Source organism: Rhipicephalus microplus, chromosome 7 (assembly GCF_043290135.1).
Source record: "Rhipicephalus microplus isolate Deutch F79 chromosome 7, USDA_Rmic, whole genome shotgun sequence".
In the NCBI taxonomy this organism is placed as follows: domain Eukaryota; kingdom Metazoa; phylum Arthropoda; class Arachnida; order Ixodida; family Ixodidae; genus Rhipicephalus; species Rhipicephalus microplus.
The window spans coordinates 71,377,626-71,395,430 of NC_134706.1; the positions used below are offsets into that span (position 1 = coordinate 71,377,626).

Below are 17,805 nucleotides of genomic sequence, written 5' to 3' on the forward strand. Positions count from 1 at the left end.
TATTTATGCGCCCCATCTTTTCGTCTGTACATACTCATCATCACCAGTCAAGTTTAGGTTGTGGGGCACATACTCGAGTCAATAAAGGAGAGTCTTGAGTGTACTCGACGCCATCTTACAAGTGGTAGAGAGTGCTGCCCAGTTCCTGCGTCTTCTCGCGTTCTCGGACACCCCAGCGTCTTCTAGAACACATCCCTGAAGTTCCGTTCAGGCCACCACTTAAACGACCTGGGTTCGGTAATGTCGCAAGCCGCCCAGTCCAGCGTGCCAGCTTCGCCACCACTCCCACCGCCAAGAAACCCTTCTCACCTGGTCACCAGCCCTCAAAAGGATCCTCCACTGTTCGCAGGGCTTCCGGGTGAAGACGTTGAAGACTGGCTCGAGGAGTATGACCACGTGAGTGTTATCAACAACTAGGATGAGACTGCGAAACTCACCCACGTTGCATTCTACTTGGGCGGCGTCGCAAAAACGTGGTTTTTCAACCATACCACAGATTTACCGACATGGCCTGTCTTTACACGTCAGCTCCGCCAGATTTTTGCCAACCCGTCGGTGCGCTCGGATATCGCCAAGAAAAGGCTTGGTGCACTGTTCAACGCCCTGGCGAAACTTACACTTCTTACATTGAAGATGTTGTCGCCCTTTGCCGCCGCATCGACAACCATATGGCGGAAAACGACCATATGCGCCACCTGTTAAAAGGCGTTGCGGCTGTCGCTTTTAATGCGCTTGGGGTGCAGAATCCCCAGACCATAGCCGATGTTGTCGCTACCTGTCAGCGCCTTGAGGAGCCTCAGACCACTCGGGTACAACCTGATATGTCTGATCTGAGCTCAAGTCATGATACAACAGAGCTGCGTGCATTGATCCGCTCTATCATCCGCGAGGAACTTCATGCACAGGCTTCACCTCGCTACCTCGATATCCGAACCACGCCACCCGCTACTAGTTTACGCGACGTCGTGAGGGAGGAACTGGCCTTGATGACTGGTACACCAGCTCCGAGTTAGAATCCCACGCCCAGTTATGCTCACGTTGCTGCAACGACACCTACGCCCCACCAAAGCCTGGCCTCAATGACTGTCATACCTGTCCCGAGCTCATATTCTGTGGTCATGCCAACGTATGCTCGGGTTACTGCTAGGACACCTGCACCCCAGCAAAGCCCAATGCAGCTACCAGCGCCCGAAGTACATGGTTCGCTCAACTCACTCGCACCACGACCATCTTCCCAGCCTTACAACGCCTGGTGCAGTTCGCGGCCGACTTGCTTCTATTCGGCATCCGTGGTTATATATCAATGTTTTGCCGACGCCGTCAGAAAGACGAACGACGAAGCTACGATAACCTTGAACGGGACGACTTCTACGCTACTGGACCACCCTAGCGTCGTCTGTATCCGAACAGCACACGTCGCTCGCCGTCTCCGCAGAACTTTGACCCAGTTGGCAGTTCCTGGTTCTCACGTCGTCGCTAACCTTCACCGATGTGGCATTCCTCTTCTCCTCTCCGACCTTCTACTTCAATTCCCGACCGCCAACTGGAAAACTGAACAGTGCAGCTTCGGGAGATAAAGCTGCATCTTTCGAACTGCGTCAAACTCCTCTGGACCACCCATCAAATGTTTTATTGGTGTATGTTGAAGGTATACAGACAGAGGCACTGGTGGACACAGGCGCATCACTTTCCGTAATTCGTACAGACTTTTGTGCCTGCTTGAAAAAAGTTAGGACGCCCTACGATGGTCCTCCCCTTCGTTGCGCAGATGGACTCCCTATTCAGCCTTCAAGTGTTCGCACAGTCCGCGTTTTCATAGATGGCATCCTTCACCACATTCAGTTTCTTGTACTTCCTTTGTCCACTCACACAGTAATTTTAGGATGAGACTTCCTTTCTTCGGCATCAGCTTTCATATTGTGTCGTCAGCGAGTCTTTCAAATGTCAGCTACTGAGAGTTGATCCGATGTCGATCCATACAGCTTCCGTTTCGTTGCTGCCACTGATTGTGTCATTTCGCCAGGAGATGAACAACTTCTAACGATCGCTTCGGATACTATAGTTAACGGTGACGTGTTCATAGCTCATCAGTTCGCTCTAAACCTGCGGGGCTTACAATAGCACCCGGTCTGGTGCGGTTTAACGACGGTAAAGCATTGGTCACAACCTTGAATCTAACTTCTTCGCCAGTGATGCTGCCCGAGGGCACTGCTGTGAGCTGCTTCGCTGACAGTGAGCCCTTTTCGCTTGTTCATCTTCACGCAGAATCACCGCCTTTGTCTGCTACTACTGAAATCAAGGCTACCACTGTTACCTTAAAGTACACCATAAGTCCTCAACTCACTGACGAGCAAAAGAGAGACCTCTTAGACCTTCTCCAAAAGCACAGCCCTTCGTTTGATGTACATTGCCAAGTTCTGGACCGCTCCTCCGTTGCAGAGCACAGCATCGAAACCGAAAGCAGCTCCATTGTACGCTGCCGCCCATACCGTCTCTCTTCGGCGGAACGGCAAATCATTGAGGAAAACGTCGCCGGCATGCTCAAACGGGATATTAATCGACCTTCATCCAGCTCCTGGTCGTCTCCTGTGGTGTTGGTCCGGAAAAACGATGGCTCTGTCCGCTTTTGTATTGATTACAGAGCGTCCAATAAGATCAAGAAAAAAGATGTATATCCGTTGCCACGCATAGACCAAGCCCTGGACTCCCTACAAGGCGCAGAATATTTCTCCAGCCTCGAGCTCCGATGCGGGTATTGGCAATTACCTATGCGCAAAGCAGACAAGGAGAAAACAGCGTTTGCGACGCCTGACGGGCTTTACGAATTTAACGTCATGCCTTTTGGCTTATGCAACAATCCAGCAACATTCGAGCGCATGATAGATACTGTCTTACGTGGTCTCAAATGGAAAACCTGTTTATGTTATTTAGACGACATCGTCATTTATTTTTCTACTTTTCCTCAGCACCTTAAACGTTTGGACGAAGTTCTAACGTGCATTTCGAACGCTGGCCTACAGCTCAATACAAAAAAGTGCCACTTCGCCGACACAAGCACCAAAGTATTGGGTCACTTTGTCAGCAAAGACGGCGTTTGACCCGACCCCGACAAGGTTGCTGCCGTAATTAGTTTTCTACGTCCGCGCAATCAAAAACAATTGCGAAGTTTCGTGGGCCTGGCGTCTTACTTCCGCCGCTTCATCCGTCACTTTGCTGCCATTGCGGGGCAGTTACACAAGCTTCTGACATCAGGAACGGATTTCACGTGGACTGACGAGTGCGAGTGTGCTTTCCAAGCCCTTAAGCGTGCTTTGACATCAGACCCCGTCCTCCGTCGCTTCCATGAGAGTTCACCCACTTTCCTGCCCACAGATGCCAGCGGCCACGGAATCGGTGCTGTCCTTCTCCAGCGCGACGATACTTCCCGTGAGAGAGCAGTTGCGTATGCCAGCCACGCACTAACACCTGAGGAGCAGAACAAACCGATAACAGAGCAGGAATGTCTCGCTGTCGTTTGGGCCATCCAGAAGTTTCGACCTTATCTGTATGGACGCCACTTCAATGTTGTTACCGACCACCATGTGCTAAACTGGTTGTCCTCGCTGAAGAATTTGTCTGAGCACCTCGGTTGCTGGATGCTGCGTTTGCAAGTGTACACATTTGACGTTGTGTACAGGTCCGGCAAACAGCATCAGGATGCTGACGCTCTCTCTCGCTGCTTTCTGCCACTTTCATCTCCAACCACGCATCCTCAATGCCCCTCAGGTGATCAAGCGGCTTCCTCTTCACTCACGTTATCACCCCTGGGAGTTGCTGGGTCACCTTTGAACAGCAGCGCCCAGTTTGCCGCGTACCAACGTGACGAGCCCTACTTTATCCGCATCATCGGATACTTGAATGGCTCGCCTTCTTCACCTTATGCCAGACTACGTCGTCAGCTACGGCTGTTCAAGCTAGAGAACAATATCCTACAGCACTATACTTACAATGCGGATGGGCATCGGTCGGTGCCAGTACTTCCCCGTTCGCTGCGAAAACAAGTTCTTGAAGCATTGCACGACGACCCATCAGCTGGACACTTGGGATTTCAGAAGACCTACAACCGCGTTTGGAGCCGTTTCTTCTGGCCTGGTCTTTCTACCTTTGTGGCTAATTATGTCGCTTCCTGCACACTTTGTCAACGCCGAAAACGACCAACTTCAGCTCCTGCTGGCTTATTACAACCCATTCCATGTCCTGACACACCTTTTGTCGTTGTCGGAATAGACCTCGTCGGGCCACTTCCCGTAACGCCAGCGGGCCACCGCTGGATCATCACAGCCATCGACCACCTCACACGATACGCGGAAACCGCTCCTCTATGTACTAGCTCTGCCTCAGACGTTGCCGCCTTCTTTTTAGAAGCCAAGGAGTTGCGTCATGGTGCACCTTGCGCGTTGTTGAGTGACCGAGGCAAGGCCTTCCTGTCAACAAATCTCGACGAAATCCTAAAAACACGTGGCACAGTTCATAAGACCACATCCGCTTACCACCCGCAGACAAATGGGCTGACAGAGCGATTCCACCGGACTCTAATCGACATGATATTCATGTACATCGGACCGAACCACGATAACTGGGACAAAATCTTGCCGTTCGTAACGTTTGCACACAACACCGCTGTTCAACGAACCACCGGGTATTCACCTTTCTTCCTCGTCTATGGTCGTGCGCCGACATTCACTATTGACGCCTCTTTCTTCACTGTAATGACAAAAACGTCGACGACTACGCCAGAACATTTCGTCTCCAGGCTTGCTGAGGCACGGCAACGTGCTCAACTCAACACGGATGCCAGTCAACAAGACCGCAAGCAACGCTATGACAGCTTTCGTCGAGACGTCACCTTCCGTCCTATAGATGGAGTACTACTTCGGACACCAGTTCGCACACCCGGATTGTGTGAAAAGTTTCAGTCACACTTTCTAGGACCTTACATTGTTTATGAACGAACATCTCCTGTCAATTACCTTGTCACTGCCGTCGAGGGTTCCTCGGACTGTCGTTACCGTGCCTCCGAGATAGTCCACGATTCACGTCTTAAACCCTTTGTACGCCGTATCTTTCCCGCCTAAGTCTTGGCCGGGCCGGCCGCTCAAGTGCGCGGGAAAAATAAGTGTGAGCAATATTTATGCGTCCCATCTTTTCATCTGTACATACTCATCATCACCAGTCAAGTTTAGGTTGTGGGGCACATACTCGAGTCAATAAAGGAGAGTCTTGAGTGTACTTGACGCCATCTTACAATATTGTCACGGGGTCGTGACGTGGCCGAAGACAGGAGACTTCGTGTTGGGATTTAACTGGTTATTTGGGCGAACCTGTGCCCGGTAAATGGAAAGTCCAATTACAGCAGCAGTCTCACACATATAGCAGTCTCGGACTGATAGCGGCGAACGGAGCGTCAGCCTTCGATCAACAACTAACAAGCGGCGAAGCGCGTCGGCATTTATATTCTTGCTGTCGAATGTTCTAGCGTTATCGCTGGCGGTGGCGTAGGTTCCAGAACAACCTGTACCGTTCGCACAGTGGGCGTGATCTTATCGAAATGATCTACTACAGTCCGGAACCTTCTCGAAAACTGCAGGCGCGGTTTGCGCTGGGAATCGTGTGGTGTTTTGGGACGATAACAAAAACTTGGGAAATGAAACGTGGCAATATTTATGTTTTCTTTGAGTGCGATATTCGTCTTACTCGGCTGATACTGTATGATTAGTGAACATTATAATAATTACGAATTGTGTTTGTTAGTTAGTACTGTGGTCTCTTTTTCACCCTGTAACCCGCTCCCCTCTGTATTGCCGAAAGCCTTAAAGGTACAATAAATAGATAAAAAAATAAATAAATAAATTCAATACTGAATATACATGCCTAAACAATTAAACCATACGATGAACTCTGAACCCTAGCTGTCTCTCTATTTAGAGCCGTCAGTTTGTTGCGATCAAGTGCGTCTTTCGTGGGCTGTAATCACCGCAGGCGATTGCAAAATTGCTGGTAAAGATGTGTTAATGGAAACTGGTGCTTCGCACTGCTCTTACAAAAGAACTTCTTCAGATGGGAGTGACCGCAGCTTCAAAAACAAGAAAAAGTGAGTGACGCTTGTGTAATACAAGCCTCTCTCCCTATAGAGCAAGCATTCTGCATAGGACAAGTCTTTCTTGTATTTCCTGGTCATTGCTGGCGCGATAACATGCAAATTGAGCTCGACTGGACACTCCTATGGCTGTCTGTGGACTCTATCACTTTTGTTTGAGGAGAGCGGAAGTGCATAGACTTGAAATTTATATTTATTTTGGCTTCCGTAAATGCATTACATACATAAACATACAAAAAAGCTTGCTCAGAACTGAAAAGCTCCGCTCACTTTTTATCAAATATTAAGATAAATATAATATCCAATACTACATCATGTAATACAATGCTCCAATGCTTTATGTGTTCCAATGTTCTATCATTACCTTCGTACTATACAAGCCTCACGTTGGGTTAGCGTCAATTGTTGTGAGCGCCATCTACTGAAGTTGGTCGACGTAGCACTAGCCAGAACTACCAGCTTCGCAAGCACAAGCGCTAAATTTCTGCTTACCGCTTTTGGTGTTGGTAATACCGATGTTGTTATTGGCATTGTTACGCCACTGCGAAAAACTACATGGTTATATAAAAAATTGGACGACTGTTGGACAAACAAGCCCATACATGTGACATTTGCACACTTGTTTAGCTTCATTTCGAAACGCTTGGCTAAAAAAATAAAGACTACTGCACCGCATTCGACTTCCTCCAGCACCTGCATGATACTGATTCCCATGGTATGTGGTATTTTGCGAAATTATGTTAGTGCTTCCTTGAGAATATCCTAACAAATCGCCCCCAAAACTATCAATTCTTCAGGACATTTTACGTACAGCTTGTAACATTATCTTCGCTTAGGTACGGAAGGTGACTCTGCATACATCAAGGAAGGAATAATTGCGGAAGTGGCTGCAAGTTGTGCTTCAATGTTAGAAATTGTAATCGTGAGCCCGCTAATCATGCTGCAGACTCAACTTCATTGTCGCGATCTCTAGTAATTTCAAGAAAAGTCATGGAAGTTGCGTGAAAAATCGTTTTTGCATCAACGCAAACACTACTTCCTTATGCAGTGGACCGATTGGTAATATCAGCAGTGTGTGAATTGCTGTGTGAATAATTGTGAATTCGCTTGTGCTCAATATATTTAGTTTTATGCAAAGCATTTTGCGTAAATTATTTAAATAGAAGTGTGAAAGCGGTTATCGAACTTGCATGGCAACTTACGGTGACTTTTACTGCCACTGGTTCTAGTTCTACTTTTTGCTATTTTTATATTATTTTGCTACTTTGTACCTTGCCGACCTGGTGACTCAGTTATAAACAGAAATCAGCATCTACAACTTCTATGAAATCTTTCTTCATTTTTCCAGCCCCTTAAAGGAATGAGGAACTGTTTAATAACTTAAGGTCTCTTCAAATATGGCCAAAAGTGTACAGACATTTAAACCTAGAAATTGGGTCGCACAAACAACATGAGAATAGCCATCGCACTGCCTGGTATTTTTCTGCGCACCCTTACATCACAAGCGTTCGCAATCCTTTCTCTATTAGTTAAGCAGTATTTGTTTATTTATTTATTTATTTATTTATTTATTTATTTATTTATTTATTTATTTATTTATTTATTTATGATACCTTACAAGCTTAAAGAGAGCATTGAGTAAGGGGGGTACAAACTTCAAAGAGTATTAGGGCGGTCATCAATAACATGGAATACACGGAAAATAACACAACATCGTGACAAAGCGTGTCTAGTCACTGACACTCAAACAAATGTAATACGCCAATGTTTACCGATATGCAGAAAGCTTGAATAACAAGAAACTCAAGGTACATAGATTCAAGGTGCATGACCGAGGTGTACAACATACACACGCATTTTCTAACACGCATACTGCTAGCCGTACGAAGGCTAAATCTGTAATGGCTGTAATGGCTGAATCATTGAAAACATGCATCTGAGCTCTTAATCTGTTGTGACCGCATATTTCACATGATCAAGATAGATTATTACCCTTATTTGTACGTCATAATATAGGTTTAGTTATAGCGTCGATACGGATCTTTTTGCCCAACGTGGGGCCACGTCTTGCGGGTGCCTACGCACTTTCCTTTGTGCCTTCACAATTTATTATTATTCCACTGCATATCGTACAATATTTCTATTTTCAACTGCATCTCCGCGAGAAGGGTGCACTTTCCACTGCGTTTACCCCGTCACAAAAGTTAGAGAACCACTGTGTTGGAAAGTACCGACAGACTACTTACTTTTCCAGGAAATGGCACACAGACTGTTTGAGTTACCATGCCTCACTTTTAGGCTTCTGACCTCACTTTTAGCTTGTAGTGCCATCATCACCATCATCATTTTTTCTATCACCGCGCCGCGTCTCTCGCGCAGCTGGCGCGAGCTCGAGCTGCGCGAGAATTAGAACGAGCTACCACGCCTGGCGTGGCGGACGCTGGTAGCCGACGTGGCTCCGCTTCAGGCCTCCAATAAAGTGGCGAGATCGGCACGGCCCCATCGGCCGCCTTCGACGTCATCTCACGTCTCTCCTTCTCTCGCCGCTACATTGGTGACCCGGAGAACACGCCCTTCGCCGAACGGCCCGCTGCCATGTTCCCGCAACTCTGCCCGCCAGTGCCGCCGTTCCAATCGACCTACCCCAAGGTATGGTTTATGCAGCTCGACGCCGTTCTTGCGGTGAATGGCATCACGGACCAGCTGCTGATGCACGCCAATCTTCTCGACGCCCTACCGGTAGAGTTGCGCCATCTCGCTGCCACTTCAAGCACCAGCCCGCAGCCTTACGATGCCCTCTGCACTGCGGTGTTCGCCCGCAGCGGCAACACATACCGTCCGCTTCCGTTTACCCGCACCAGGCAGGTTTCCCCGGCGTCGCAGAGCAAGGTACAAACCGGTCCGCAGCCTTCCATAGACCGCTACCTCGGTACCCCGGCTTCGACTACTTCTACACCTGATCCGGTTGCAGAAACATCCACTCCTGCACCTGATCACGACCGCGAGGTAGAAGCCTCCCCCACTGCGACTGACCTTCCCTCCGAGAGGTACATTCCCTCAGAGCCCCAGTGCAGAGCTTCATCACACGTACCTGCTACCTGCACGTTTTCCACGAAAGCGACGGCACGCGACACCGTGGCCCTCGCCGTTTCCGCGACCACCAGCTCAGGCGTCTCGGCCTCCTCCTCGCCGCAACTGCTGGTCAGCTCCTCGACGGTGCCCCCTGCCGCTCCGCCACCTGCCACTGGTGCCAGCAATGGCCTGCCGGGTACCTCGCCACATTCCACTCGCACCTACCCGGCCAGCAGCCGACCACACTCGGCGTCCCCGCTCCCCGCCCCTGTCCCTGTCTCTGTTTCGTGGTCTACGACGGGCCCCAGCGCCGTGCCTTCGCGGAGCCAGAGCCTGCCCTTAATGCTCGCCCGCAATGGCCTCACGTACCAACCGCTTCCAGGGGCCCGCGACTTTGGGGTTGTCACTGCGTCGCAACGTGTGTTACCAACCGTGGCCCCACCAGACTCCATGACGGCCACCATGCCGCCCGCCTCGGAGCCTGGCACAGGTGACCTTTCACCCGTTATTGACCTCCCGACTTCCTCTCGTCTGGCCAATAGCGACGCGTACCCGCGTACGAACTGCCTACACCATCTGTCGAGCCAACTGAACTATCTACGACATCTGTCGAAACAACTGAACTGTCTCCGACCACTGTCGAGCCAACTGAAGTGCCTACGACATCTGTGGAGCCAACTCAACTGCCTACGACATCTGTTGAGCCAACTGAGCTACCTATGACGTCTGACCAGCCAACTGAACTGTCTATGACGTCTGTCAAGTCAACCGACCTAACTACAACCACTGTGGAGCCAACTGAAAGCATGGGAACAAGCACTGCCACCAGTCCACCAGCGTCGAATACCTCGACAGTGACTGAGGTGACAACTGAACCCGTTTTTCCTGCACAGCCTCCCATGACGCCATTTCCCGTGGTCCGCGTATTCGGCACGGCGACGAACGAGTCGCAGCCGCTGCCTGCGGACGGCGTGTGTGACTACACCTTCTACGACGGCCTCTACGACACGGGCCCGTTTGACACGCTTTACAGCCCGCACTTTAGTGCACCAGTTGAGCACGTTCTCAGTCACGCGTCGCTTCACAGCGTCACTGAGTACGGCCTCTCTTTCGCCTACAGAAACGCATCACAAGTGGCGCGAGACCTCGATATGCCGGAGGTGCTTTCCACGATTGAAGACCTCTGGGACCGAGCCATCCGCCATTACGGATTTCTTTCCATCGAGCGCTTACTTCTTCGTCCACTGCGCAACTCTCAGTGTCGCCCACCAGAGACCCACTGGTTCCCGATGGTCACTACACGTTGACAAACTGGACTTGCCAAAGGAACACTTTATGGACTGCCGTTCATGTACATAGCATTTGTCGCCCTCTTTCTTTTTTTTCATATGCGTTAAAATCGCGCAAAGCGCTAGGGGGGGGGGAGCCCTGTAGTGCCATCATCACCATCATCATTTTTTCCATCACCGCGCCGCGTCTCTCGCGCAGCTGGCGCGAGCTCGAGCTGCGCGAGAATTAGAACGAGCTGACACGCCTGGCGTGGCGGACGCTGGTAGCCGACGTGGCTCCGCTTCAGGCCTGCAATAAAGTGGCGAGATCGGCACGGCCCCATCGGCCGCCTTCGACGTCATCTCACGTCTCTCCTTCTCTCGCCGCTACAAGCTCAATGAGGATATATTTTCTTATATTTCATCCATAGCTATGCGTTAGAACTTTGCAACTGCCCTATTTATTACCTTGGTAGAAAAATAAGTCAGAATGCATTTTACATGTCTAATGCAAAATGTGACCACCACGGCTACCTTCTACGACATTCGGGTCAGTAGCAGAGTGCTACAATGACGATTACACTGAAAGAAATTTTGCAGCTGATACCATTGTGGGTGACACATAAACAAAAAAACATAACATGCACAACGAGCAGTACAAATTTTCCCTGCAGTTTACCGAAAGGAGAGCCGATTCGCTAGGTCCTGTGAATGTTTTCTTTGCCAAGTCATTTTAATTTTACCTACGAGAGCATTTTGGGCAGAAACTCAACACATTTTTTATCTTGCGCTATGGACATTTTAGAATGTCTCATTTTTGCATTGCGAAAGTGTATATAGGGGCACTTACTCTTTAACTCTATCAATTCGGTCAGCAGCATGTAATTCCATGTCTGACGAAACATCAGATACTGTTCCTTCGCACCAATCTTTATCAGCGGACCTGCGCGATGTCATCCAAAATTCACACAAACTCATTAACGAATTGTTGATTGGTGTCACGTGTGACCGAAAGAAAAACGCGGTACATCACTTCAAACGCAACTATGGCCTATACTCGCAGTGATTTTTCTAGCTTTGATCGGGGAGTTGCACATGCTCTGCAATCAATACTAGACCAACAAAAACTCAGGAAATATATTGCCTTATTGGGGCAACCACAAAACTGCATTATTTTTCTTAGCAAAAATGATATACTAAAAATTTTATTTGGCATAGCATAGCAGCAGATCTCCAATATTCTCGAAATCCAAGTCTTGTGGAAGCAGTCAGTTAGAAGTTCTCTAAGATGCATTCTGTCATTTTGAGTAAAAGATGAAAAAGCATGTCGGCTGCTTAGCCCCTAAATAGGTGCGGCTGTAAGATATATGAGGCCAAGTGGAAAAAGCGAATTTTCTCCTGAATTGCCGTTTTCTGGCTTTGGTTGTGGTAAATGCCCAATTCTTTTCCGTCATTTTGCGCATAAAGCATCCTTCTACGCAGTTTATTTCAAAAGACACAAGCAAAACCGTTCGAGCACTCATCACCTAAGAAACCAAAATTGAAAGTGTCAATTTTGTGTCCATCGCTCCGCCGCGGTGGTCTAGCGGCTAAGGCACTCGGCTAGTGGTAACTGGCGCCTTGCAGCTGAGACCAGCAACGGTGGGCTATGGCTTGTGCATTCATAAGAATTTACCTCTTAGAGCTTGTGTGGTACAATAATATTATTACGAGGCAGAGGGAAAGGCTCTGCCCCGTCGTAGACGAACGATGAAGAAGAAGCGGATTCGGCGCGCGAGATCCTAGCAGCCCTGAGGGGTCACACCTACCTGGAAATATTGCAAGTACACTTCTTTCTTTCTTCCTTGTATTTGTAATCTCCGTAACGAATTTGCGGAGGTGCTGGACAACAAAGCGCCATTCAACAAAAACTCCGATTGGACGACCACTGCGGAGCTCCGGCCTCGGCGACGCCTGCACCATACATGGCAATGCCTCCACCGGCCCCATCCCCACCCACGCACGTGCTGACGCATCCGAGACATCAAGGAACGTTCTGCAGTGCGGACAAAGTTGATGTTGACAACTGAATAGCCGACTACAAGCGTACCTGTGCGCTCAACCGGTACAACCCGACTCTCATGCTGGCCAACGTGCTGTTTTGCCTGAAAGGCACGGCCAAAGTCTTTTACGAGAACCATGCTGAGGAGATCGGCAGTTGGTACACGTTCAAAGAGAAGCTTCGCGACTTATTTGGAAAGCCCATCGGTCGAAAGGCGGCTGCAAAGAAGAAGTTGTCTATACGTGCTCAGGCGTCTACAGAGCCGTATATCTCGTATATACAGGACGTGCTGGCTCCTCGTCGTAGAGTCGACAACAAAATGTCGGAGTCGGATAAGGTTAAGCACGTCCTCAAAGGTGTAGCGGACGATGCGTTCAACCTGCTAATGAGCCGGAACTGCGCGACCATCGAAGAAATTGTTCAGGAATGCCAGCGTTTTGAACAGGCCAAAAGCAGGCGTAGTTCAAGATATTTCACTCGACTGTCCAACACCGCTGCGACCACCTTCTGCGAAGGTGGACTGACCTCTCATTGGCAGTCTTCACCGGCGTCTCAAATTACGCACATCGTCCAGCGGGAAATCTAAGCAATTACACCTGCTCTTCCCAGCATCGGCCACGTCTATTCGCAAGTACCTCAGGTTTGCTTGGTACAGTCGATTGTGCGGGAAGAACTCAGCAATTTGGGCTTCGATGTCTGCGTCGTTGCTCAGTCTTTACCAATTGGCTTCCGCTCAAGGTCGCCGCCTCGCCCCAGGTTACCGCCCCAGGAACGGTTTTTTCCACGCTCTCACAATGCGGCCGAATGGCGAACGCCGGATGATCGGCCGATCTACTTTAACTGCCGCCGCATAGGACACGTCACACGGTATAGCCGCATCCATTGGTCTTTGTCCCGAACACAGTATAACACTGCTCGCCGCGCCGACAGCTACCGCCTTTTCCGGCCTCCTGCGCCAACCCTCAACAGGTAACACCGCCTTCCACCCTTCGATGCCCTTAATACGCAGCACAGCCGCTCACTATCGCCTCGACAACATCAGTCTCGTTCGCCGCCTGCACGTCGCCCGTCTTCCCCTTCTCCTCTACGGTGACGCCCGACCTTCTCGCTCAATTCTCATCAGGCAAACTAAGCCATGCAGCACTTAGAGGTGAAGCTGCATCCTCGATACCGACCTCAAATTCTCTGCTTGTACTGCTGACACGACGAAATTCGATCGACGCAGACGTTGACGGCCTGACTGTTTCTGCGCTTATTGACACTGGGGCGCATATTTCTGTGATGAGTGCCCGGCTTCGTCGCCGCCTGAAGGAAGTTCTCACACCAGCTGCTTCTGGCATTATTCGTGTCGCCGACGGAAGAAGTCTTGCCATCGTGAGAATGTGCACAGCACGCATCACAATCGCCGATCACCCCACATCTGTTCTCTTTGCAGTTATTGAGCAGTGCCCCAATGACCTAATCCATGAATTGGATTTCTTGTCCACTCATGCTGCTCTCATCGACTGTGCAACCGGTGTTCTCCAACTTGAACTGCCTCGACTTGGGGCTGTGCCGTCCTCACCGTCACACCGGTTGTGCGCTGTTGATTATGTTCGGCTGTCACCGCAAGCCACCACGTTTGTGGCCTTAACGAAATCGCCAGCTCTTCCTGACGGTGACTACATAGTGTCTCCATTGGTGGATGTGCTCTTGGCGCGAAGTGTTGCTGTGCCGCATACCATCGTTATTATCGTGCACACCTACATTCAGCTTCCGCTTCTCAACTTTAGTAGTTCAAGCCAAGTTCTCCCGCAAGGCATTTCGTTAGGCCATGTTTCCTCACTTCATGCATGTAACATCGTGGCATTAGACCCTGAAGACTGCTCGTCCCCTATTGCAGCCAGCCGAGCAAACGTACCTACCGATGAAATCACGATAATGATTGCCCCTGATCTTTTGCCCTGTCAGGCTGCGCAACTCCACCACGTTCTGACCACATACAGAGATATTTTCGACATCGATGACCGCCCTTTAGGTCAGATGTCCGTCGTGCCTCATCAAATACATAACGGCGATGATAGTCCTGTTTGACGGCGTTCATATCGTGTTTCCCAGTCCAAACGCCAGGTCCTACAACGAGAAGTCAAGAAGATGCTCTCCAAAGAAGTCATAGAGGCCTCTTCAAGTCCGTGGGCATCACCTTTTGTTTTAGTCAAAAAGAAGGATGGCATTTGGAGATTTTGCGTTGACTACCGTGCCTTGAACAAGATAACCTGTAAAGACGTATATCCGCTGCCACGAATAGACGACGCCCTTGACTGCCTTCATGGCGTGCGATACTTCTCATCAATAGATCTGTGTTCGGGCTATTGGCAACTTTCTGTCGACAACTTAGACCGCAAAAAAAACTGTCTTTGTCACACAGGACGGCCTTTATCAGTTCAAGGTTATGCCTTTTGGGCTGTGCAACGCCCCGGCAACGTTCGAACGCGTGATGGACTCTCTCCTCCGTGGTTATAAACGGTCCATCTGCCTTTGCTACGTTGACAATGTGATTCTTTTTTCTCCAGCATTTGAAAGCCACCTAACACGTCTGTCGACTATTCTAGCCGTTTTTCGGCAAGCGGGACTCCAGGCAAACTCGAAAAGTGCAATTTCGGCCGACGAGAAATCATGGTTCTTGGTCATCGTATAAGTACTGCTGGCATCCAACCGGACCCTGACAAGATTAGCGCTGTCAAAAACTTTCCTCTGCCTTCTACCACCAAAGATGTTCGTAGTTTTGTGGGCTTATGCTCGTACTTCCGGCGTTTTATACGCAATTTCGCTACAATTGCACGACCACTCGCTAATGTTCTCAAAAAGAATGCGCCCTTCTCGTGGGGCCAAGACCAAGCAGCTGCGTTTTCTACGCTGATCCAGCTCCTCACTTCACCACCAATATTGGCTCACTTCGACCCGTTCGCGACGACTGAAGTTCGCACAGACGCCAGTGCTCACGGCAACGGCGCCGTCTTTGCTCTACACCAGGGGGCAAAACGCATGTTATTGCGTATGCCAGCCGCCTTCTCTCCACATCTCAGCGATAGTATTCGATAACGGAACGCGAGTGTCTTGCGTTGGTCTGAGCTGTAGCGCAATTTTGCCCCTACTTGTATGGCCGGGAGTTTTCAGTTATTACGCACCACCACGCTCTGTGTTGGTTGTCGTTGCTCAAAGACCCAACTCGTCGCCTATGTCGCTGAGCTCTACGTCTCCAGGAGTATACCTTCAACGTAATTTATAAGTCTGGCAGGTTACACCAAGATGCCGATTGTCTCTCACGTTCTCCGGTGGACCCTGCTAAACTCGCCATCCATGAGAGCGATTCTTGTGTGCTCGCCATATCCGATTTGCGCAACATCGGCACGGAGCAGCGCAGGGACGCAACCCTCAAGACGATCATTGAACGAGTATCTTCAGGACATTTCGAGCCTTCGCTCCGTCAATATGTCATCCGCAACGAAATTCTGTACCACCGCAACATTAAGCCTGATGGCCCGGACCTTGTGTAGGTTATCCCCCAACGCCTGCGTGCCACCATTCTTCAACATCTGCATGACGCTACGACGGCAGAACGCCTGAGTTTTTCACGCACTTATCACCGCGGGCGGCAACGGTTATTTTGGCCTGTACTGTATAAATTTTTTTGCCGCTATGTCGCTGCTTGCGAGCTCTGCCAGCGTCCCAAACGTCCTGCTCTCCGTACGGCTGGCCTGCTCCAACCTATCTACATTCCCCCGAAACCATTCATCCGCGTCGACCTCGACTTGCTCGGACCTTTCCCAACGTCCATGTCAGGCAACAACTGGATCGCTGCCGCAACTCAATATGCGACCAGATATGCTATAACTCATGCTTTGCCATGTAGCTGCGCTACAGACGTTGCAGACTTTCTACTGAATGACGTCATTCGGCGGCATGGGACTCTGCGCCAGCTTCTGACGGATTGTGGCCGCTGCTTCCTCGCAAAAGTTATCAACGAAATACACCTTAGCTGCTCTACCGAACATCACCTTACTACTGCCTATCATACCCATACCAACGGTCTCACAGAGCGCCTCAACCGAACTCTTGCGGACATGTTGTCTATGCACGCCTCTGATGATAACCGTGACTGGGACGCAATGCTCCCCAACGTTACGTTTGCGTACAATTCATCATGACATGACACCGCCGGCTATTCTCCGTTCTTTCTTCTGTACGGCTGCATCCCTGCCTTGCCATTCGACACACTTCTTCCTTCTGATAACACCAAACCGATGGTGTATGCTCAGGACGTTGCTTTTAAAGCCCGCGTCGCTCGCCAAATCGCGCACACTAAGCTCACTGCTTCTCAGGCCTCACAAAAAGTTCGCTACGATGGCTGGCACTCTGATGTTGACTACCCTGCTGACTCTCTCGTCCTACTTTGGACACCGCATCGGCATGAAGGCTTTTTCGAGAAGCTTCTTCCACGATACACCGGGCCCTACAAAGTTCTCCGCAACGTCACTGACGTCGACTACCTCATCACTCTCGTTGAACCACCTCCATCTTCTGCCACACCACCTTCTGATATTGTTCATGTGTCGCGACTAAAACCCTACTACACTGCCAGTTCTGATTGACTTCGCGGCGCCGTGCCGGCGCTTCGTCCACCGGGGGTGATAATACGATGCAGTGGGCATGACTCCACCCCGTCATAGACGCATTGATGAAGAGGAAGCGGATTCGGCGCGCGAGATCCTAGCAGCCCTGAGGTGTCACACCTACCTGTAAATATTGCGAATACACTCCTTCCTCTCTTCGGTGTATTTGTAATCCCCGTAATAATATCACCACACATATTAAATGCTATGGATTTTTATTGTGCAGGTCTTTTCAACTGTGTTTTAAAAATTATTTTTCTTTTCGAGGTTGACGTGTAGACTGAGAGTCGCCTGTATTGCGTTATGACCTGCCATGGGAGTCATTCTGATTTCACGCATTGGGAGCAACTGTGGAAAAAGGTTGCAAGGTTGCATGGCAATAGAGAAATGTTTTGCCGGACTAGTTGCGTAACCTTGCTGATCATTTTGTTTGTGATGCAGAGCTTGGAACAGGAAGACGGGAAAAGAACATGATGACGTCTTTGCACTACTTCAGTAGTCCCGTTGCAAATTTTTTTTACTGAGACTCTTCAAAAGAAATGCTTCAGAAGTGAGCTAAAGTGTGCAAAATTAAACAAGCTTGATGTTCGCCAATAGAGGGGAGCTCCAGCACTAAATTATTAGGTCTAAAAGCAT

At 49.7% G+C, this 17,805-nt stretch overlaps 1 protein-coding gene across 12 annotated transcripts in view; it reads right to left on the reverse strand.

Moving 5' to 3' along the window:
- LOC119180142 (japanin-like-RA2) overlaps window positions 1–17,805 on the reverse strand; it is a 318,672-nt gene that overhangs the window by 21,092 nt on the left and 279,775 nt on the right. For 9 of the 12 annotated variants that reach the window (XM_075868168.1, XM_075868178.1, XM_075868175.1 and 6 more), the window contains one exon: window positions 11,327–11,419. The exons of the other annotated variants lie outside the window; for them this stretch is intronic. In XM_075868168.1, the coding sequence (XP_075724283.1) occupies window positions 11,327–11,419 (93 nt within the window). The remainder of the gene's footprint in view (window positions 1–11,326; window positions 11,420–17,805) is intronic. 12 annotated transcript variants of the gene reach the window in all.